This window comes from Petaurus breviceps, unplaced genomic scaffold (genome assembly GCF_028583685.1).
Source record: "Petaurus breviceps papuanus isolate PSGF00001 unplaced genomic scaffold, PetGlider_PUasm1.0 688, whole genome shotgun sequence".
NCBI lineage: Eukaryota > Metazoa > Chordata > Mammalia > Diprotodontia > Petauridae > Petaurus > Petaurus breviceps.
The window spans coordinates 21,009,303-21,034,497 of NW_027186457.1; the positions used below are offsets into that span (position 1 = coordinate 21,009,303).

The 25,195-nt window shown below is 35.2% G+C and overlaps 2 protein-coding genes across 2 annotated transcripts in view; one reads left to right on the plus strand and one right to left on the minus strand.

Moving 5' to 3' along the window:
• TM4SF1 (transmembrane 4 L six family member 1) overlaps window positions 1-25,195 on the minus strand; it is a 301,142-nt gene that overhangs the window by 120,176 nt on the left and 155,771 nt on the right. The window lies entirely within an intron of this gene.
• Window positions 265-25,195, plus strand: part of LOC138174279 (transmembrane 4 L6 family member 4-like) — a 43,813-nt gene continuing 18,882 nt past the window's right edge. Inside the window, exons 1-4 of the mRNA XM_069104441.1 lie at window positions 265-401; window positions 655-829; window positions 2,610-2,699; window positions 22,519-22,655. Of these exons, the coding sequence (XP_068960542.1) occupies window positions 659-829; window positions 2,610-2,699; window positions 22,519-22,655 (398 nt within the window). The 5' untranslated portion in view covers window positions 265-401; window positions 655-658. The remainder of the gene's footprint in view (window positions 402-654; window positions 830-2,609; window positions 2,700-22,518; window positions 22,656-25,195) is intronic.

Here is a 25,195-nt window from a genome sequence, read left to right on the forward strand (position 1 = left end):
CAGGCCATCCTTGAAATCACCATGTGGCCCTGTATAGGTGCTGCTGAGTCAGAGGACCTGGCTTGGCTCCACTCTTATCTTGTCCCCAAGGGACACCTTCCTTGGGCCTTGGTTCTCTCATCTGTAAAATGGAGGACTTGCTTTGAGTCCCGGGATCACAATTTAATATAGTGTGACTGCATCTGTGGCATATTAGCCACATTGTGAGATATTTATAAGGTGGCCTTAGTGTCCTTTTTTTTTTAACCTCCTAGTGGCTAAGTATACAAGGCCCTGAGAGTGAATGCCAAGAAGACCTAAAAACATGCTCTCTCCAACTCCATCTTCCAATACCAGGAACCAAGAGTCTTGTTTATGCTGAAGAAGTTACTGGCATCTATGGAAAAGTGATTGCTCCCCAGGTAATCAAATTTACAAGCCCCCCCAAAGTCTTACCAGGGTACTGCATTGGGGAGCTGCACCTACATTTGAGAGATTGAAACATTGCTTAGGGATGTTGTTGGTGGCTAACTGGATTCTAATCCTATTCCCGTCAGGAAGGAGAATAATCTGAAGTTCCAGCTAATATCAGAGGATCCTGGGTGGTGGGGTGGTGACCAGTGGGGGGAAATGCTTTCTTCTCCATCACTGTGTGTGACTTTCTCCCTCTATCAGCAGGATGTGCTGTGTACAATGTGCAAAGTGCCTGGGAGGCATGCTTATCCCTCTGATTTTGCTGAGTGTCCTGACCAATCTCCTGCTCTGCTTCCCTGCATTGGAAATAGTGCAATATGAGCAGCTTTCAGATGAAGTCACATACTTTGGAGGAATTATCGGGTGTGGGATAATAGTGAGTAGATCAGACCCTGCCAACCCTCCTGTGGGTCATCTTCCCTTCTAGGGGAGGACTGGACTGGCTTTGGGCCCTTTTTTTTTATCAGTACTTTGGCGTTTGGAGTGTGAGTTATGGAGTATGGTCTGTAGCCGCCAGAAATCCTCCCCTGTCTTGCTAAGAAGCCTTTAGAAACTCAGTCTTTGTATGTGTCCTTTTTATAACTAATGTGATCAATGCTCCATCTCTCTTCTTCATTACTTAAAATCCTGACCTCGTCTGTTGAGTGTTTTAGCCAACTGAATCGCCTCTGTCTGCCATGATCCTTATCAAAAACTGCATTACTCTTTTATTTATTATATTATAATATATCATGGACATATTATTATGTCCTTGAAATGAGCAATATTCTTTTTAGAAACTGATTTATTTAAAAGCACTCCAAAAAAACTTCATTACACTGCATGAATCGTTTCTGAGTACCCATAGATTGTTAGCAACAGTTTCCATATATACAGCTGTAATTAGGGAGTGAGACTGGGGCTTTGCCTCAGGGCACTGAATTTAGAGGTTCTTGAAGGCTCTTCAAGCTCTAAATTAAACAAGATAGGGGAGGCTAGGTGTCACAGTGAATAGAGCACCAGCCCTGGAGTCAGGAGGACCTGAGTTCAAATCCAGCCTCAGACACTTAACACAAAAACTAGCCGTGTGACCTTGGGCAAGTCACTTAACCCCAATTGCCCTCCAGAAAAAAAGGCAAAAAAAATTAGTTAATTAAACAAGATATCTATAATGAAGTTTATTTCACATTTAGCCAGGAGCATTAATTAGAATAGGAAGAAACCTGTTGCCTATCCTCAATTTCCTTCACCTCTGAAAAGGCCTCCCCAATAACTCCTTGACCAAAATTGGATGTAAGGGCACATTCTGCCTCATGCCTGGGATAGTATGTCCTATCCAGGTACAAACATTCCTAGTGCCAGCCATGCCTATATACTTTAGTTTCTAAGGATTAGAGAAAGAAAATAGCATCCTCAGACCAGCTTTTGTCTGTGCTAAAATGATGTTTGTTTGTTTTTTCATTTTAAATTAAATTTTAAAATTTGTTTTTATTTTAATTTAATTTATTTTTACATTAAACAATGAAAGTTTTATTTAATTTATTTAATTAATTAAATTAAAAATAAATAAATTTATTTTACTTATTTGATATTGATTTATAATTAATTTAAATTAAAAATAAATTTTAAAATTTATCCCTCCTTTTGCACATTGACTCCAGGTTCAGATTTTGTCCTACATTTGATCAGCTCCAATTACAGTCAGATTAAAGGAGATCTATCCCTTCTATGTGATATTTCATCTCTTCCCTCTGTGCTCAGTGAAAGTCCCTCCCCTGTCTACAATACAAACTCTTCTTCAAATGAGATTTTTGTAAAGTGCTTAGTACCTAGTAGGTACTATGAAATATGCTGATTCCTTTCAGCTTCTCTTTCCACCTCTCTCCCTGCCAAGTCCAAAAGTCCCATTAACCTGATCAAAGTTTGCATTCTTCTCACCTCAACTTGTAAAATAAGTCTTTTCCCTCAATGCTGATGAATTTAAATGCATCAGAGAAATCATTTGCTCCTTTAGTATGTATCCATTAAGAGTATTCAGTAACTCATAGAAGAAATTCCCACATTTTTTTTTTGTTTCCCATCTATTAGTCTGTTATGTTTCTGCCATGAGTGGGGAGACCCCTGAGCTCCTCTGCTTCCACACAAACTCACTATGCTATGTTTCCCATTGTTGGCAGATGTGCTTTCCTGCTTTCTCATTTATTCGTTTGAGGAGAATTAAGATAAGACATTGTTTTGGCGTGGATGTCTGTGGGCCAAGGTGTCGGGTAAGTGAATCCATGATAGCAATAGCTAACTCCATAGAAGATCAGGTGGATCAATGCGGACCCATACTTTGGGGGGCTCTGATCTCATGGGTGCTAGAGAGTAACTAAAAGAGGACAGGGCAAAGAGGGAAAGACAGAGGGATTTCCTGACTGCTCTTGCTTAAAAGCAAACACCTAGACCTTTTACACGTGATAACTGACAAATACTGTTTTACAATGTTTCAAAGCACTTTTTAGGTACTATTGTACCTCCCTTGGCTCTCACAAGAAACCCAGGAGGTAAGCACTAGGGTGGTAATTAGCCCCATTTTATAGATGAGGAACTAAAGCTTGGGGACATTAAGTGACTTGCCTATGATCCCACATCTAGTAAACCTCAGAGGTAGAACTTACATTCAGATCTTTCTGATAAGGGCAGATAGGTGGTGTAGTTGACAGAGTAAGTACCTGCCCTGGAATCAGGAAGACTTGAGTTCAAATACAGCCTCAGACACTTGACAATTACTAGCTATGTGACCCTGGACAAGTCACTTAACCTCTTACCTCACAAAACAAACAACCCCCCCCCCAGATCTTTCTGATGTCAAGTCAAGTAATCACAATAATGTTAATGATGTAACACCTTGAGGTTTACAAAGGGCTTTAAAAATATCATCTCATTTGATCCTGGCAACAACACTGGGAGGTATTTGTTTTTACTTCAACTCATTTTACTGAGGAAACTGAGGCACATAAAAGTTAAAAAACCTGCTTAGGGTCATCCAGTTAGCCAGTATCTATGATTGAATTTGAACTCAGATCTTCCTAACTCCATGATTGGCCCACCTACTTGCCTCTATAGAGCTCTATCCATTATCCCACAGTGCTTCTCAATTTCCATATCTATCTAACTTAAAAAGAGTGCTTGGCTAGATTCATTGGGGTTTGAGCCTTGCACCACTCCCTGCTGTGTACCCAGCCATGTCAATTTGTGAACTAGCTTCAGTCCTAGGGAAGCCTGACCTATAATTAAGGGGATTAGGCAACCTAATCTCACTTTTCATCTACAGACTCACTGAATGCATGTGTGCTTGTAATGTTTCCTGTGGCACACCATTCTTTCTGTGAATACCAGCCTACCATGAAATCAATTAATCAATAAGTATTCATTAAAACACCTACTATGTGTGGGGAAACAAATACAGGAGTGAAATAGTCCCTGTCCTTGAGTTTATAATTTAATCAGGGGAGACAATAGATATGTTTGTATGTAGGTGCATAGAAAATAGATGCTAAATGGACATGTGGCTATATCAGGGAGCCTCGAGGGGTAATGTGAGAATCAGAGCCCAAACTGGTTTAAAGAAATGCCTGATCTGGTTGAATGGGAAGAACCCATCAGAGTCTGAAGGCCTGAGTGCTAGAGTAAGTGTGAGTCAGTGAGTCCATTAGCTCATCCTTTTTTCCTAAGAACCTCTCAGTAATGAGTTTAATGTGAGGAAGAAAGGAATTCCTTAGTTGTGAGATTTGGGCTAAAAACAAGAAAAAATCCTTGCTGAAAAAGTAAACTTTCCATTCCATGACAGCAAGTAAGAGAAAGAAAGACTGAATTTGTACATGATGAGGGGCTATCTCATGACCTGGAAAACCAGTACATTTAGAAGATAAATGTTATCTGAAGAACTATTAAGCAGAGTCCCTTCAATACCAATTCAGGTCTGAGCAAAGCAGAAAGACTTACTATGTTCTTATAAGTCCAGCTGAATCTTGTGGAACAGATATTTGACCTGCCAAATATCTTCATAATGCCATTGGGCTCTAGCCATGTGTGGCAAAAGCTAAGGCCGACTCCTGTATATAAGAAAGACAAACCAAAAAGTCATGTCATTTCCTCCATGCCGTGTAAACCAGGAATAGCCTTGGTCCAAGGAGTGCAGATATCAAGTGGAGAAATCAATTAGCATTAATTTTGTCCAGATTTTAGAGGATTTGTAAAGGTATTTTGTTTCTCTCCTCTCTGGTACTGATTTTCTCCAAGCCATTAAGACCTGGTGCTGAACCTACGTTACACATAGGAACATTGATGCTTCTGAGATACATGTTGTTCCGTCTTGCTTCCTAGACCAAACTTCCCCCAATGCCTACCTTTACAGAGAGCAGAAACTGGTATTTCAGCTCACTCCATTTGCATTTGCTGCTCTGCTTGGTTTCAACCCCAGAGAACAAGATGCCTCTGTGCTGGGTACTCTCTACTGCCCTCCCTCCAGAGCCTTCTCCTCACCTTGCCTGCCTCCTTTTGTGTATTGTCTCCATCCGTTAGATTGTAAGTTCCTTTAGGGTAAAGACTGCCTTTCTTTTAATTAATTGCATTCTCCATGCTTAGCACGGTGTCTGGCACATACTTAAAATTTATTGAATTTATTGGATAGATCAAAGAACAACTTTCTCCCGTTTGGACAATTTAGCTGTCTATCCCACTAGCCATATGTTTTCTGTACTTATTTTCTGAGTCCTTTTGAAAAAACTTCCCAGAGTTATATAATACAGCAACCATTGCTCCCGTGCTTCCCCTTATTTCTCTCCTTTCTTCTTTGCTTCCTGGCCCTACTACAGTCCCTCCCAAGGATGATTTAATATTGGTCCTTTCAAACCTCGTCTCCTTTCCACCATACCACACTAAGATGCTATGTCCGATCGTGCACTTAAGATCCTACCAATGATCCCAATGCTGTCTTATGGGAATCCAATGATAGCTCTGAGTAACTGAAAATCTTAAATTTTTTATATCTTTTGATTAATTTTAGAGTGGGAGGAAAATTCCCTAATGCACCCAATTTCCATCTTGAATAGCCCTTCCATTGTGAACGGGTTCCATTATGTTCAACAGAACTCCTATATTAATGGGGGGAAAAATGGAGTCTCCCAAGGAAGTGATGCCAGAACTGCTAGAAACACAAGAATTTTTGTTGATAAATGACACTTCTAACACTACAAATATGGCATCTGCCTCATCAGCACATAAAATATGGTCCACAGGAGGTGCAGAAAAAGTAAGACCCAGGTATATAGATTACTAACCAAGTATCTCATTAGGAATTAGGCTGAGTAACCCTAATTCATTTCACCTTGATAATTCTACCAAAGCTTCATACATATCTTCCCTCGCTTCAGTCAACAAGCATTTATTAAAACAACCATACCCTAACTTACTGGGCGTGAGATAGATGATGGCCCCACAAGACAGTGAGAAACAATTAGAAAGGTTAGGAGGAAAAGTGGGAAAGAATAGGGTTCCAAAAAGCCAGAGAGAATCTAGGAGAATAAGGTGACCACCAGTGTCACATGCTACCAAGAGGCCTGGAAGAATGAAGGTTGAGAAAAGGGACTCACATTTGACAATTAAGAGATTATTAATAGCTTTAGAAAGAGACTTTAAGTTACATGATAAGTTTAGAAGTCAGATTACCAGGTTTTTGTCATTAGTGAGAGAAGTGGAAGCAATTGATGGAAACAACTTTTTCTAGGAGTTTGGCTGAGAAAGGGATGATACGGATAGGATGAGAGCTTGAAAGGATATTTGGGTTTAGTGGAGGGTTTTTCAGGAAAGACAAGACTTGGACAGGCTTATAAGGTGCAGGGAAGAAACCAGTAAATGAGATGGGGTACTCAGTAGTGATTTTAGGCAGTTTGCTGAAGAAAATGGAAAAGGATGTGCTAAAGGAAAGATGGAGAGGAACTGGTCTTAGTGAAGAAAAGGGCTACCTCTTCATCAGGGACTGGAGTAAGAGAAGGATAGAATGGAGATGAGATAAGGGGATGAGATGAAGGATTAAGATAATTTTGAGATAATGATTAGATAATTGACGTGCATGAGAGTGAAGAACAGATGACACCGAGGTTGCAAATTTGGATGATGGGTAAGATAGTGGTGACCTCTGACTATGGTCACACACTTAATAAGTGCCAATACTCCATGCCTTCCTGACTCTAAGCCTAGCAGTCTATCTGCCACATTGCCGTTTAGAGTTGTAAGATTTTAAAGGGTGAATAACTGGTATGACATAAAACATAAAAAAAACTTCAGCATGACTTATGACATCTTTTGAATGGGAACACTTAAGAATATACATATTTCTTAATGATACAAAGTACTATCAGAAAAATTAACCATATACTAAGACATAAAGAATTTGGAAACAAAGTTTAAAAAGCAGAAATACTAATAAGTACATCACTTAGGACAGGAAAAGAATTACACCTAAAATAACTATGGACAGCAGAAAATACTTATCTACCAGACAAAATAAACACAAGAACTTATTACAATTGCAAGAACAATTACAAAATATTCTTTACAAAAATAAATGTATATCTAAGTAACTGGAGAAATATCAATCGTTCATGGGTAGGATGAGCCAATAAATTAAAAATGGCAAATAAAAATGCTTAAAAAAATAAAATAAGTACATCACTTATAGACCACCAGCATAGGAACTAAACCCGTGACTTCATTGATGTAAGGTATTCCTGGATTGGGAAACCATCAGTGCTCATTAGCATCCTCTCTGCAATTTATAATCTTAGTTTCCTAGAGCACTAAGAGGTTGAGTGACTTGCCCAGGGTCACACAACCAAGTACGTATCTGAAGCTCTGAGGCCAGTTCTTTATTATACTATCTTGTTTCTTACAGATGATAGCATAATAAAAATAGTGATTAATACAGAGAATATAAGAAGACCAGAGACTTAACGATGTCATCTTGAATAATATGTGGATGAAAGAATGAATCAAAAACAAATATTATCTGAAAGAGAACGATAATTATTAGAAATAAACCAAAATTTCTGAATTGCAGGTAAAGCAGTTCTCAGAGGAAAAACTGTATCACTGAGAATACATATTAACACAGTAGTAAAAATAAAAAAGCCCACTGATTACCTGACTATACAATTTGAATGATTAGAAAATAACTAAACACTAAGTAAGCAAACTTGCTATTATTGTAAACTTCTTCAAATTTTCTTATTCTTGCAGCTTTTACCTTGTGGCTCTCACTGAGACATGGTTCCTTCTTGATGACATTGCTTTCTTTGACAGCCTATTTACAATATGGCTGCCCTTTTTGACATAACACCAGACTTACTTTCTGTAGAAAAGTCAAAAAATTTCTTGTTCTCCATTGCCACTTGAAGATTCTCTCTCCAATATCCAATTTAGCAAACTTTCCTCCTTTAAGGTTCATTCCATCTAAATTTATCACCCAATCCAAATCTTGGTAGCTCTTATCTTTCAGTCTCCAGGACATTCTCCTTCCTTCCTTGATAAGCTCAGTGCAGGACTGATAGTCTTTCCTCCCCATTTCCTGTCCTTATAGAAGAGAATTTTAACATATATGTTGATATTTCCTCAAATAATTCAAATTCAAATTCCTGAACCTACTCAATCCCATGATCCATTTCTCCAGAACACCTCAGTTACACAGAGAGATAGTTATATCCTTTATACGGCCATCACCCACAGGTGTTCCCCTTCCATGTTGATAATAAAATAACAATAATAGCAACAACAGTAATAATGACAATAATAATAGTTGACTTTTATATAGCACTTACTATGTGCCAAGTACTAAACTAAGCTTTTCACAATTATTATCTCATTTGATCTTCACAACAACTCTGGGAGATAGGTACTATTATTATCCCCATTTTTAAAGAAGGGGGAACTAAGGTAAATAGAGGTTAAGCAACTTGCATAAGATCACACAATTATTAAAGACTAAGGTTGGATTTAAATTCAAGTCTTCCTGCCTCCCTGCTGGGCATTCTATGCACTGTGCCACTTAGCTTCAAATTCCTGTATCTAATCATAACTTTTTTAAAATCCATTTTTCTTTTTCCAAGCCCATCCATTTATTTTAATAAGAATTTATTTTCTTCTTCCCTCTTATCGCCCTTATTAGACAGTAAAAAAGAAAACTCTTATAGCAAATACACATGATCAAGCAAAAGATAATCCCATATTGATTATGTCTAAAAATACATGTCTCATTTTTACCTTGAGTCCAGCACCTATCTGATTGGGAGGTGGGTAGTTTCATCAGTCCTCTAAAACCATGGTTTGTTTTTGTACTGATTAGAATTGTAATGTCTTTAAATTTATTTTTCTTTGCTATTTTCTTGTATAAATTTTCTCATTGCACTGTACACCACTTCCTAGTTTTCTTTGAATCTGTTGATATCAATTTCTTGAGACTTAATAAAATTCCCTTACATTCATATACCATAATTTATTTAGCCAGTCTCCAATAAGTAGGCATTACCTTACTTTACAAGGTTTTGAGTTTGGTTGCTTGAGGTTTTTTATGTGTTTGTTATTGCTGTTTGTTTTGTTTTGTTTTGCTTTTATCAAAAGAACTACTATAAATATTTTTGTAAATGAGTCTCTTTCTCTTTGCTCTATTTAAGGTATAGCCCATATAATAGTTATATTAGGCTAAAAGGCATGCATAATTAAGTGAATTTCATGGGCATAGTTGCAAATTGCTTCCTGGAATTGCTGGACCCATTCACAATTCCACCAACAATGCATTGTTGGGCTTGTTTTTCCTTAATTTCTATAACTTTTGTCATTTTCTTCTTTGGTTATTTTTGTCAGTCTGATGGGTATGAGGTAGAATATCAAAATTGTTTTAATTTGCATTTTTCTAATAGAGCCTTTTTTGTCATATGTCTTCCTTTGAAAACTACTTGGTTATATCCTTTGACCATTTATCTATTGGGGAAGGGCTCTTAGTCTTGCAAATTTGAATCAGTTCCTTTTAGGACTTAGATATAAAATCTTTATAAAAGAAACGCTGAAAAAAATCCCATTTGCCTATTTATCTTCTCCTTTTAATTGACTTAGTTTTGTTTTTATAAAAAAAAGCAACCTTTTAATTTTACATAATCAGAATATCCATTTTATCTTCTTTGATCTTCTCTAGTTCTGTTTTGTTGTGAAGTATTACCCTACCCAAAGATCAGAAAAGTAATTCTTGTCTAATTTCCTTATGATGTCACCTTTTATGTCTAAGTCATTCATTTGGACATTACCTTTGTATTGGTCTTCATTTGGACGTTACCTTGAAGTCCTTCCTCCCAACACTCATCCCAGTGGGTCCCCAGGCTTATCAAACACTATGCCATTTTATTTAATTGCTTCTTTGTGTTGTATACCAAATCTGTTCCATTGATTAATTTCTTTTTATACCACTGGCAACTAATTTTAATAAAAACTGTCTTGCAGTACAGTTTGATATCAGATAATGCTAGGCTCCTTTCTTTCCCACTTTTTTTCTTTATGAGTTCTCTTGAAATTCATGTTCCTCCATGTGTATTTCATTATTGGTTTGTTTGGTTTTTTTCTGGCTATCCAAAATAATCTTTTGGAAGTTAATATGGCCCTGAATAAGTTACTTTAGGTAATATTGTGATTTGTATTATACTAGTCTGACCTACCTATAGGGAATTAATATTTCTCTCAATTTTTTAGGTTTGTTTTTTTATGCAAAGATTATTTTATGGTTAGCTTCATATAGTTCTTGGTAGGTCTTAGTAAATAGACTCCAAATATTTCATGAAATTTGTAGTTACTTTAAATTAAAATTCTATTTCTTCCAGATGAGTTTTGTTGTTATTTTATAGTGATACTGATGACTTGTGTGAATTTGTTACATCCTGCAAATTTGCCAAATTATTTCAATTTTAATTATTCTTTATGATATTCTTCATAAATCAGATCATTTGCAAAAATCAACAATTCTCTTTTCTATTTACCTATGCATAATACCTTGATTTATCTTGTCTCCTTTCTGTAGCTTTACCACTCTACTTAATGGAAAAGTATCTAATTTTTTCTCCATTGCAAATAATTTTTGCACTTAGTTTTAGGCAGATATCAGTTACTGTATTTTAAAAATTCATTTATGGCAGTGCTTTGTAGTGATTTTTCCCCCTTTAAGCAGGGATGAGAATTGAATACTGTCAAAGCCTTCTGAACATCTTTTGATATAATCATGAGATTTTTATCATTTATTTTATTAACATCATTAATCATTTATAGTCTTTCTTGTGTCAAAATAAAGGATCCTTAATTCCACATAGAAATCAAACCTGATTATAGTGTATAATCTTTCTAACACATTGTTCTAATCTATGTTTTAGAATTGTATGCATTTTTTACAGTAGTAGTCATTAAAATATTTATTTATAACTTTGATTTTATATTTATTTCCCCTTAGTTTCTGTATCAAGACCATATTTATATCATATAAAGAGTCTGAAAGGGCTTCTTCTGGGTTTTGCAGTTTACACAATATTGAAATTAATTGGTTTTTTTGCATGATCTATAGAGTTCACTTATAAATCCATATGGTACTAAGGTTTATGAGGGGGAGAAAGAGTTTATTGCTGTTCAGTTTGGTTTTCTGATATTGGGTTACTTAAACAATCTATTTCTTTCTATATTAATGGGCATTTTTTATTTTTTAAAGTATTTATCCATTTCCTCTGTGTTATCAGTTATGTCAGCATATAATTTGGCAGAAGAGTTCCTGAAAATATTTTATTTCCTTTTCAATTGCTGTGAATTCTTTTTTCATATTTGATAGAAACTACTTGGTCTTCCTCTTCTTTAAAAAAAGATTAGTTAATTGTTTACCCTATTTAGTGTTGTTGCTTTTTAAAATAAGTTCCTAGCTTTATTCATCAATTCAATTTGGGGGGCTTTTGCTTTCAATTTTATCAATCATTTTTACTTTCAGAAATTCTACTTTGCTATTTAGTTGTGGGATTTTGATTTCTCATTTTAATTTTTTTCTAGTTGCATACCTAGTTCATTCACTCATTCTTCTCTTTTTTATTGATGAAAGTGTTTAGAGATATAAATTCCCCCCTAAAAATGGCTTTAACTGCATCCCAGAAATATTGGTAAGTTATCTCATTATTGTCATTTTTTAACAAAAATTTCTTTTTCTATATTTTGTTCTTTGACCTAATGGTTCTTTAGAATTAAGTTATTTAGTCTTCAATTAATTATTAATGCTTCCTTTAAAGGCTCTAATGTGTTTCATTACATTATGATCAGTAAGTGATGTGCTTATAATTACTGCTTTTCTGTATTTTTGATGAGGTTTTATGCCTTAATACTTAGTGACTATCTATCTATCTATCTATCTATCTATCTATCTATCTATCTATCTATATATCTATATCTATCTATCTATCTATCTATACACACACACACACACACACACACACATATATATATATATATATATATATATATATATATATATATATGCCATGAAGACCTAATAGTTCATGAATTCCTTTCTATTGCTATTCAGGAACTGCCAGAGACTAATCACCTCTAATTTTTCTAAAGTTCTATTGAGATCCTTATCATCTTATTTATCTTTTGATTGGACTTGTCTAAGCCTGAAAGGAGGTACATTTAGGTCCCCCACTATTATAGTTTTCTCTTTTCAATTCAATTTTCCTTTATGTACTTAGATGCTATGCTATTTAGTAAGTGTTGATTTCTTATCCATGGAGCCCTTTAAAGCATAATGTAATTTTTCTATTTATCTTTTTATGTCTGTTTTTTTGTAGATTTATCTTAAATCCTGATGGTTATTCCTTCTTTTTTTAATTCACATGAAGTGTAATAGATTTTGGTTTCCCCCCTCATTTGAAATCTATATCGATCTTAGTTTTTCAAGCATGTTTCTTATAAACAACTTATTGGTGGATTCTGTTTTATAATCCATTTTATATTTACCTCCATTCTATCATCTTGTATTTTTTTTCTCTTTGCTCCAAACCTCCCTTTTGTAAATAAAAAAAAAAGTAGTTAAGAATAGGAGTTTGTCAGATATCAACTCAAAAATTTTAAATAAAGTTTTACCATAAAACCTAAAAATTATTCAATTGCATAATAAGTTGGATTTATACCAGGAATATTTCTATATTTGGAAAAACAATTAACATCACCATACTAAAACAAGAATATCTCAAACATCATGGTTATATCAAAATATGCAGGGAAAAATCCTTAAAAAAAAAAACAGCATTCATTTATGCAGAAAAAAATTTGACAAATTGTCATAGAATGGTCAATTTTAGCATGATAAAAATATACCTAAGACTAAAAGTTAACAATATTTATAGTGAAGAAACACTACAAGCTTTTCCAATAGAACAGGAATAAAGGAAAGATATCTTTTTCCCCACTTTATTTGATATAGTTCTAGAAATGCTAGTGATAATTATGTTAAGTAAAATTAAAGGCATAAACATAAATAAAGAAAAGCTAAGACTATCCCTATTTACTAATGAAGTCATGGTTTACTTATAAAACCCAAGAAAATCAGCAAAGAAACTAATTGAGATTATTAAAAACTTCATCATTGAAACAAGATTCAAAGTAAATCCATAATATTTCTACATTAATACAAAATCCAGGAGAAATTATAAAAATGGGTGTCACATTCAAAATAACTGAAAAAAGCATATAATATCTGGGAATCAATCTACAAGCACACACTCTAGATTTGTCTAGGTACAACTAAAAACCTCTTCTCAAAGAAATAAAGAATGACTTGAATAATTGAAAGGACAAAAATAATAAGACAATTTATTCAGAGGAACAAATAGTTTAAACTCTTAAGTAAAAATAGTAGGAATTTAAAAATAAAAGAAAAAAGAGGAAAATGTAGAAATAAAAGGAAAATATCACTTCCTAATCTGAAATTGTGTCATAAATTAATAGTCATCAAAATTATTTGATACTTCCTACTAAAAAAGAGATAGGATAGTAGGTCAGTAGAACAAACAAGATAAAGAATCAGAAACACTTGACTTCAATAAGCTGGTTTTTTGTCAAACTTTAAAACATCAGTTGCTTAGGGAAGACCCTTACCTATTTGACAAGGACTACTGCATAAACTTGTACTTGGTTTAAGAGGAATTAAGTTTAATTCAAGAAATTATGCCATAGGGGCAGCCAGGTAGCACAGTGAGTAAGAGCACCGGCTCCAGTGTCAGTAGGATCTGGAGATCGAATCCCGGGCTCAGACACTTAGCACCCACCCAGAAACACCTGGCCGTGTAACCTTGAGCAAGTTACTTAACCCCAATTGCTTAGCGGCGGCCAGGTGACTCAGAGAGTAAGAGCACCAGCTCCAGTGTCGGGATGACCTGGATCAAATCCCGGGCTCAGACACTCAGCACCACACCCAGAAATAACTGGCCGTGTAATCTTGAGCAAGTTACTTAACCCCAATTGCTTAAAAAAAAAAAAAAAGAAATTATGCCATATACTACATTAAACTCAAAATGGACACATAACTTGAATATAAAATCCATTATCAGTTAACTGGAGTAGATACTTTTCACAGTGATAGCTAGGAAGAGCCCTTAATTGAATAAGGGATAAAAATGATAACAAAAAATAATAATTTCGATTACATAATAAAAAACCACTTTCCTTAAAATCAGTGCAATAAAGGGTTTCAAAGAACAGCTTGGGATACAGCTGAACTCTTTCAATATTTCCGTCTAGGAGCAGTTAGGTGGTACAGTGAAAAGATCACTGGCCCTGGAGTCAGGAGGATGTGAGTTTGAATCCAGCCTCAGACACTTGACACACTTACTAGCTGTGTGACCTTGGGCAAGTCACTTAACCCCAATTGCCCTGCCTTCCCCCTTCCAAAAAGAAACAAAAAACAAAAATAAAAAACATTCCTCTCCAAACCTCTTTAAACTAATGCCTCAAATCAAATTTTGGAGCTGCAGAGCCAAAAAGGTCAGAGGGAGACATTATTCCAGCATAAGAAACTTAGGAAGTCTGCAGGAGAGATCTGTAACACTGGGGTGGAGTTAGGAGTTTGATAGCAGCACAGTGGTGGACCCTTGAGGCTGCAGAAACAGAAGCAGACATGGGAACTCTTAGACAAGATGGCAAGGGGGTTGATCTACTGGTCAGAAGAGACTACAAGGGACCCTTTGCAGGCACTGAGTACAGCTGGTGCTGATTGGCAACTCTATTGCCCATAGGCAGTTCTGGGTCACAGTTCCAGAGTGAAGAAGAGCCCTTGAGATCTGTCCTAAGAAACTTGATGAGTTTTCAAATAAGGAGATTTTACAAGATCATCTTCTTTTTTATCCCTTTCCCCACAAAGTAAGTAATTATTATTCTTCCCTTTTAAAATATACCCAATTAGAAAAGTGGAACACTAATGCATTGTTGGTGGAGTTGTGAATTGATCTAACTATTCTGGAGAGCAATTTGGAACTATGCCCAAAGGCTATAAAACTGTGCATACCCTTTGACTCAGCAATACCACTTCTAGTTCTGTAGCCCACAGAGATCATAAAAATGGGAAAAGAACCCACATGTACAAAAATATTTATAGCAGTTTTTTTTTTTTTTTGTGGTAGCCAAGCTGTGGAAATTGAGGGGATGTCCATCAATTGGGGAATGGCTAAACAAATTGTGGTATATGAATGGAATGGAATACTATTGTTCCATAAGAAATGATGAGCAAGCAGACTTCAGAAAAACCAGGAAAGATTTGCATGAACTGATGTTGAATGAAATGAGCAGAACTAGGAAAACATTGTACATAGTAACAACAACTTTGTGCAATGACCAACTTTGATTGACTTAGCTTTTCTCAGCAATGCAGTGATCTAAGACAATTCCAAAAGACTCATGTTTGAAAATGCTATTCATATCCAAAGAAAGATCTATGGTGTCTGAATGTAGATTGAAGCATAATATTTTCTTTTTTCTGTCTCAGGTTTTTTTTTTCCTTTGGTTCTAATTCTTCTTTATGACACGACTAATGTGTAAATATGTTTAATGTGGTGGTACATGTATATCCTATATCAGGTAGCATGCCGTCTTGGGGAGGGGGAAGGAGAAGGAGGGGGAGAAAATTTAAAACTCTAAGTCTTATAAAAGTGAATGTTGAAAACTAAAAATATTTTTCAAAAATATACCCAATTAAATACTTGATAGGTTTTAACAGTATGACAATAGCCTCTTAATAACTTAATTAATAATTTCACAGCACCTATATTAAAAGTCATTACATTTTCCAATGATACAGTTGCATCATTCTCTTAATAGCATTTCTTATACAATGGTTTCCCAAAATTCACAATACAAGAAAATTCAGAAACACAATAATAATCATATATTTAAAATGAAACAAAACATTGCCAGTTAAATAACATCAATTCAGTTAAATGTATTTCCAAGTCATCTTCTATAGAAAATCACTTTGTTCATTTGATCACTTTTGGCAATCTTTACTCACTGCATTCAATAGCAGAATAGAGCAATTCTGATCCCAATTGTACTTTTAATAAAACTTACTTTTGCAGTTTTTAAACATGTGTCTTTTCCATTAAAACTTGATTTACTTGTAAAGGATCAAATATCACAATTATTCTAACAGGAGAACACAACTCATTTAAAATGAGACTAGAATAAATTCAATTACATCTGGATCAATAGGTATAAATGGCATGCAGAATCTCATTCATTCCCTTATTGCTAGCACTTCACATTATTATAGAGTGGACTACTTTCAGTTAGTCTACTGTAAAAGATTTAAAGTGGCAGTCTTGTATTTTCATGTCCCCCTTTTAGGGTCCATGAGGACTTACTATTCCTTATGTAATAACTAAAATACACCCTTCTAATGGTCCTTCAAGAACAGGATTTTAGTATCCTATTTTCAAATAATTCTATGTTGCAAATGTATTACTGTAGCTTCCATATCATATAAAACAACTATATAAAGTTTCTTATGTCCTTATCTTAATGAGATCAAAACCTTCCTCAAACCTCTTTCCAAAACTCCAAACCCTTTGCTTCCAAATCCTTCATTCTCAGTCAGTGCAAATAAACTAGAACTTTAACTTTCTGCCCAGTTCCCCTTATTCCTACTTACTCAAATTTTTCTATATCCTTTCAAAACTGCACCTGTGTTATTTCTTTCATATTCTGATCCCATACTTCCCTTTCTTCTATTTGCTCAATTCCTTTTATCTTTTTTCCCAATCGTATCCCAGACTAGCTATAGAATTAATCTTCAGTTCACTGAATTTCTTCTTTGTAATTTGGCATAATTTTTTTCTTGCACAACCCCAGTTAATTTCAATGCTGCTATAGTTCTTAAGAATTTACAGATGGATGGTCTTATACAAATTCTTTTGGTGACCTTACTTCTAGTTTCCTAAACAGTTAGTTCTGTTCTATCATTCACAGAAGGAAATACAGTAATAACATTAAAACACTCTTCTGAATTAAATTTTGCTTTCTTTTAAGTGGCTTCTTGATTTAAAACAGCTTTTCTCTTTTTGTGGTCTGGGAAAGACTTAATAATAGACAAATCTTAAGTACTAGATAAATCTCAATTGCAAACTGCAGCCTTTTTTTTTCCTTTCTCAAATCTGTGAATTCACCTTCCCCCTTGGCACTAAAACAATAAACGTGTCACTCTCCAGGGAAAGAGTGATAAAAGATCTAAGTGCTGTTTTCATGTCATCTTCCACAGTTTTATTTTCATTTTTCTTTTTAAAAATATACAGAATGTTACCCCTAAACTCACTAAATCATTTCAGCATTTATAAAAACATTCAAACCACAATTTTAAAATTCAGTCACAAATTTAGTCTTAAATTAGCTTAAAATGCCATAAATCTCTGCTGACTCTGGAACAGATCCCCTTTCCTCTTATCCATCTTTATCTTTACTCTCTTAGTTGACCAGGCTTTAGAAATTTTAAGAAAAAAAGATTATCTTTCTGAAGACCTAGAAAATCCCTCAGTGAAGTTCACATTCTTTTTCCCAGGGGGAAAAAAAGTTCATTTGTTTTATATAGATAATGAGACAAAACAGACAAAAAGCACTTGTTCCTTTAAAAAAATCAGTGTGCACAAATAAAAAATCTGGCCTTTTCGGGCCAGATTTGGGAGTTTTCTTATGTATTTTAGACTAATTTTGTTCTATATTTAGTTACTCCCTTTTCTGAATGGGAAGAATTCCTGTTTCCAGGCTTCCCCAACCTCTCCTTACTTTGAAGGGGATCTACAATGCAGGCCTTATGCCCTTAAGGAGATTTCTCTGATTTGTTGCCTGTAATCACCAAACTGTTACACTACACACAAACAATATACCAAGATAGAGTAGCAAAGTTGCAACTTCTCCAACAGTGTTGGAGTTTTACTTTGGCTCAAAAGAGTTGAGACTAAGGGGAGAGTCCAGTCTCCAGTTTGGTCCTCTATGGAAAGTTTGAGTGCTCTAGAAGTCCCCCTGAGAGACTACCCTAGGGATGGCTTCCTTTCATCAATCCCTTCATAATTACCAACTGGTTGTGATGGAAATTAAGGTAAACTGAGTCAACAAAGTTCTGAGCACATCTGTTTTACTGGCAATTAAAGGGAGTAAAATAAAGGGTGTTTTTAGCTCCTCGACAAACCAAAAGACCCCTCAGTGCAGTTTACAAAACTTCTTATAGTTTAAGGAAAGTGGAAAAAATAGAACAGCATGTAGGCAGGTCACAGGATTAAATCAGCTGCTTTCTATTGATGAAAAGGATGAGATTTTCTTCTTTGTTGCTAGGGAAAGCTGATTAGTTGTGTCCACCTGCATCCTTGCAAGGACAGCTAGTGGTGCAGAGATAACAGGTTTCCATAACTTAAAGATGGAACAGTGATTTATAGGAAAACTGAACTTCTGGACTTAACTAAAAGTCAAAGAAATGTGACTTAAACAGTTATGCAAAATGGTGGTGGTTGGTATAGAATAGAATCGATTTCAAAATGGAATCAATTTGATTTTCTCATTTCTTAAGTATTTAGGAAACGGAGTTAAAGTTATTAAAATAAGAGCTATTCTCTAGTTGAACAGGGAGTGGTCAAAGGGTATGAAAAGGCAGTTAGCTTTGATTTCTTTTTCTCAAAACTATAGTCATATGAGGGCAGCTAGGTGATGGAATGGATAGAATGTCAAGCCTAGAATCAGGAATACCGGAGTTTGAAATCAAGTCTCAGACACTTATGAACTGTATGACCCTGGGCAAACCATTTAACTGTGTTTGCCTCAATTTCCTCATCTATAAAATGAACTAGAGAAGGAAATGGAAAAACCATTCCAGTATCTTTGTGAAGAAAACCACAAATGGCGTGATAAAGAGTTGTATATGACTGAAACTATTGAACAACAAAATAGTCATATGAAAAAAAAATTCTCTAAATCACTATAGAGAAAGGCAAATTAAAATAACTCTGAGGTACCACATCATACCTATCAGAAATGACAAATGCTGGAAGGGATGAGGGAAAATAGATACAATAATGAATTGTTGGTGGTTAGTGAACTGGTCCAACTATTCTGGAGAACAATCTGGAGCTATGCCCAAGGGACTATAAGACCATGCATACCCTTTAATCCAGCAATACCACTTATAGAGATAAGAGGAAAGGGAAAAGGACCTATTTGTACCCCCCCCCCAAATTGTTTTAAGTAGTATTTTCTTTTTCTCCAATTATATGTAAAAACAATTTTTTGGCATTTTTTTGAGGTCCAAATTTCATTCCTCCCCCCTTCCCCTTCCCCCTCCCTGAGACAATAGGTAATTTGATACAGGTTATACATATGCAATTATGTAAAACATCTCCATATTAGTCATTTTGTGCAAGAAAAATCAAAAAGAAAGAAACAGAGAAAGGGAGGGAGATGGAAAGGAAGGGAAGGGAGAAATAGTTGCTTCAGTCTGTATTTAGATGACATCAGTCTTTTCTCTGGAGGCAGATAGCATTTTTCATCATAAGTCCTTTGAGATTGTCTTGGATCATTGTATTGCTGAGAATAGCTAACTCATTCACAGTTCTTCATCATACAGTATTGTCATTGCTGTGTACAATTTTTTCCTGGTTCTGTTGACTTCACTTTGTATCATCTGTTCATGTAAGTCTTTCCAGTTTTTTTCTGAAGTTAAAAAAATATATTTATATCAGCTCTTTTTGTGGTGGCAAAGAATTTAAAATTGAGTGAATGCTCATCAATTGGGGAATGACTGAACAAGTTGTGGCATATGATTGTGATAGAATATTATTGTGTTATAAGAAATGATGAGGGAAATGGTTTCAGAAAAGCATGGAAAGACTTATATGAATGGAGGCAAAGTGAAATGAGAAGAACCAGGAGATCATTGTACATAGTAACAGCAATGTTGTAATGATGATCAACTGTGAGATACTTGGCAATTCTGATCAGTACAATAATCTAAGACAATACAAATGATTCCTGATGAAAAAATTCTATCCACCTTCAGGGAAGGAGGAAGAGTGAACACTAAGGGCAAACTGATATATAATTTTCTTGCTTTTCTTTTGCTGTTTTTGTGATGTGGCTAACATGGAAATATGTTTTGCATGATTTTACACATATAATTGATATCATATTATTTGTCTTCTCAGTGGGTTGTGGAAGGGATTGGAGGGAGAGAGAGAATATGGAACTCAAAATTTAAAAAAGAAAATAACATTAAAAATAAATACATAATAAGTGAATTAAGGGAGAAAATCAATTAAATTAAGATGAAAAAGAAAGCTATCTACTGAAGGGGAAATCTTTCAAATATCTCTGATAAAAGAAGATAGAAGAATCTAACAGAAAAGACCAAGGTAATTCCTCAGTTAAGTGATCAAAATTTATGGACAAATAGTTCTCAAAATTAAAAACAATAGTCAGTCAACAATAATGCATTAACCATCTACTGTGTTATGGGCACTGTACTAGAAACTAGAGATAAAAAGACAAAAATGAAAAGGTCCTCATCTATTGGGAAAGATAGCATGAACATAAATAACCATATCCTAGCCATAGGGGCCAATCTATGCATAGGCACAGGGAGAGAGACTGAGTATTGTAAGGGACAGCAAGAAGGCCAATTTGACTGGGCTGTAGAGTGTGTGAAAGAGAAAGATAGATTGGAAAGGAATGTTGGATCCAGTTTATAAAGTTCAACATGGGATCTTTTATTTGATCCTAGAGGCATTAAAGAGACATTGGGATTTATTGAGTAAGTATCATGCACTTTAGAAAAAATCACTGTGGCCACCACATAAAAAAACTAATTCATTTAATAATTATTTCAAAACAACTCTCAGCTTTCCATCTCATACCCAGCAAATTGATAAAGGTGACTAAAGGTTGGAATATTGATTGTTGAAGCGTCCATGGAAAGACAGGCACACTAATTACATTAATAAATTGTCAGTGAAGCTATTGAATTGGTCTAAAATTTCTGTGAAGTAAATTCGAATTATGCTAAATGGTTACGAATATGCCCTTTTTCTTAGAACTCAAAGATCCTACTGCCAGGAATATACTCTGAAAAAGATAGGAAAATAATGGTTCCATAAACACTAAAATATTTATAGCTATACTTTTTGCAGCAGCAAAGAACTGGAAATAAAGTAGCTAGCTATCCAGTGGAAAATAGTAATGAGCTATTACTGTGCATGAGAAATGATGAAATTGTATAACCTATATTAGACTGCTTCCTGTCTCAGGGATGGGAAGAAGAGGGAAGGAAGGATAAAATTTAGAACTCAAAACTTTGAATAAACAAATGTTAAAAATTGTTTTAACATGTAATTGAGGAAAAATAAAATATGTTTTAAAAAAAGAAATGATGAAATTTGAAGAAGACAAAGAAGCCTGGGAAGACTTATTTGAACTGATGCAACATGAAGTGAGAAAAACTAGGAAACAATATGTACAATGACTGCAATAATGCGAAATAAAGAATAACAATGACAAATAAGCACAAAACTGAACACAAATTATAATGACCAGGCTTGACTCCAAAGAAGAAAAAATGTAATTCCTTCCTTTTTTTCTTTTTCTTTCTTTCTTTTTTTTTTTTTAAAAAAGCAATCGGGGTTAGGTAACTTGCTCAAGGTTACATGGCCAGGTGTTTCTGGGTGGGTGCTAAGTATCTGAGCCCAGATTTGATCCCCAGGTCATCCCAACACTGGAGCCAGTGCTCTTACTCACTGAGCCACCTGGCCACCCCCCTTTCCTTTTTTTTTTCATTTCAAAAGAAGAAAATACATAGCAACATATGTAGCAAGAGGAATGAAATTGTAATATAGCATTTCATGGGTCAACACGCAGGTAAGGAAAGAATTTTTTGTGGGTGGAAGGATAGCAAATGGTGCCTTTGAAAATTTGATGTATGCCCATCAAGTGAGCCAACAACCAAATCAACTCACTTCAGGCTATACTTGTACTAATAGATGAGCATTAAATTAAATAGTTTCAATATAAATTCTCTGTCTCAGTTCCCTCATCTATAAAATAGGAAAAATCAAACTTATACTTGCTCATATGCTTACTATAGAAGGCATTTAATAGACATTTCAATTTGAAAGTTAGCGATCACATTGAATGGTAAACCACTGCTACCATCAGTGTGATCAGAATGATAGTTCTGCCTGTGAATGTTTTTTGTGAAGTTAGGTCATCTTTTGGCCATACTGGCTGGGGGATTCTGGGCAAGTCACTAAACTTATTAATGCTCAGGCAACACTCTCAGATATTGTTTTATAGATGACGTTGAGAACCATTATCAGTTGTAGAGGCTGTGCTAATTTGTTTTAGTCAAGGGAATTTCCTCATCTGAGAATTACCTACACTCAATGAAATTCCAGATCAATTCCCTGTCAATATCATGAGGGGGTGAAAATTACTTAATTTTCTTTTTCTGTTTTTCAGATGTTTAACTCCATAATATATGCTATAATAGGAGTTATAGGAGCTTCATATGGAATATCATTAGCATGGACTGCTATTAAAAAGGGTCCCAAATGTGATATGGGAGAAAATCGCTGGGACTATCCCTTCTATCAATGGTAAGAACAAGCCTTGTAGACATATGTACTCTACCCACAAGGATCATTGAAGGTTATTTTCTCCAGAGCAAAATCAACTTTCCTGTTATCATATGTTTTACAAAGGGCTTTCAGTATTAGGTGACAGAGAGACCAATGACAAAAAGGGAAAAACTATGGTATTTCTCTGGGAATCTCATATGGTAGGGAGGCCAAGGTAACCTTGAATAGTTCTGAGTCAAGAGTAATACCGTGTTTCCCTGATAATAAGACCTATCCCGAAAATAAGCCCTCCCCTTACTGTGTAAGATTCCTCTAAAATAAGCCCTATTGAGATTGCTACTGTAGTGAAGGTGATCCCCTGCGCTACACGCTACATTAAGGTACCCTCTGTATGCACTGCCCCCCCCCCCCCGGTGAAACACACGCCACGCTCCGAGCTGCATCCAATCAGAGCTGCAGCAGTGAGCGCGTCATCCTGTTCTTCCCCAGTGATTTGCTTATTGAATAAAGGTACATTTTTTTGTTCACATTTACCTGTTTATTAAAATTGCTGTCAATGTTCATTAAAATAAGCCCTCCCCTGAAAATAAGCCTTCTGGGGTTTTTCTGTCCAAAAAAAAATAATGAGTGTCTTATTATCAGGGAAACACGGTAGCTGTCATGGGATATTGTAGATAGAAGGAACCTTAGAAATCTAGATTCATCACACTCATTTTTAATAATATTTCATTGTTTTCCAATTACATGTAGAGACAATTTATTTTTTGCTTTTTGGAGGGCAATTGGGGTTAAGTGACTAACCCAAGGTCACACAGCTAGTTTTTGTGTTAAATGTCCGAGGCTGGATTTGAACTCAGGTCCTCCTGACTCCAAGGCCGGTGCTCTATTCAGAGACAATTTTAACATTCATTTTTAAAATAAAATTTTGAGTTCCAAATTTTCTCCTCCCCCCTTCCTTCCTCCTCTCTAAAACAGCAAGCAATTTGATTTGTTATATATGTGCAATCATGGAAAACCTATTTCCATATTAGTCATGTAGAGAAAGAAGAAACAGAACAAAAGGGGGAAAAGTGAATAAAACATAAAGTGAAAATAGTATGGTTTAATCTTCATTCAAAGTCCACCAGTTCTTTCTCTGAATGTAGATAGAATTTTTCATCATTAATGTTTGGAATTGTCTTGGATCGTTGTGTTGCTGAGAATGGCTAAGTCATTCCTAGTTGATCATTGCAAAATTTTGCTGTTACAGTGTACAGTGTACTCCTGGTTTTGCTCACTTCACTTTGCATCAATTCATGTAAACCTTTCCAGGTTTTTCTGAAATCTACTTATCATTTCTTATAGCACAATAGTATTCCATTATATTTGTATATCACAATTTGTTCATCTCTTCCCCAATTGATGGACATCCCCTCAATTTCCAATTTTTGCCACCACAAAAGGAGCTGTTATAAATATTTTTGTACATATAGATCCTTTCCCCTTCTTATGATCTTTTTGGGAAAAAGACCTAGTAGAAGTATTTCTGGATCAAAGCATATGTATGGTTTGATTGCCCTTTGGGTAGAGTTCCAAATTGCTCTCTAGAATGATTGGATCAGTTTACAATACCACCAACAGACAGTACATTCATTTTAAGTGAAGAAGAGTTACTAATTTTTCCTAAGTTATTTAGATAGCTAGCTAGTGGCAAATGTGGAATTTAAATCTGGGAGAGAGGAATTTTGGGATCTTTTGGGGAAGCACAAGTGAAAGATGAAGGAAAATGCATATATATATATATATATATATATATATATATATATATATATATGTAACCTGTGTAATAGCTAAAAACCCAATCCTTAATAAGTATCTAAAGTTAACACTAATTAGAGAAGTACAACTAATGTCAAATCTTATTTAAAAATGCACACTTTTCTTCTTAAGAAAGCTTAGACTGGTGTCACTAGTAAACATAAAATGCCAGTAATGGAGCAATATTAGTGAAAATGATATTAGTTATTTGCCAGATTGCTAGCCACACAAATCTAGCTAATCTAAAATAAGATCATTCTATGTAACCTGGTACAAGAGAATTGGTCCATAATAGTGTAATGTAATGCCAAGCAAAGGCAACTTCCCAGGTTCAAAATACCAGCATAGGTGCTCTCTATTTTATTCAGTGACAAACCAAGAACAGAGAAGATCAAAACATGACATCATTCAAAATACAGCATTTACTAAGTGTGATTAAATAATCTCCAAGTACTACCCCACCCCAGGACCTTCCAATCATTCAATCAATTACAAAGTCCCTGTTCTAAATACTACTCCACCCCTAGGCTGTACCTTCATTTAGTCCACCAAAAAGCCCCTCTTCTCAAATGGAGATTAGTTTCCAAACATAGGTAAAGTACCTTCATTTGTCAATCACAGAGCACAATAAGGTCAAAAGTTCCCCACCCCTGGATCGCAATTGAATCTACCCCAGAGTTACAGCAAGTTTAAACACAGCACTTAATACCCAAATGGAGGTCTTTTCTTCATCTTGACACGAGGCAAGTCCTCAGCAATCT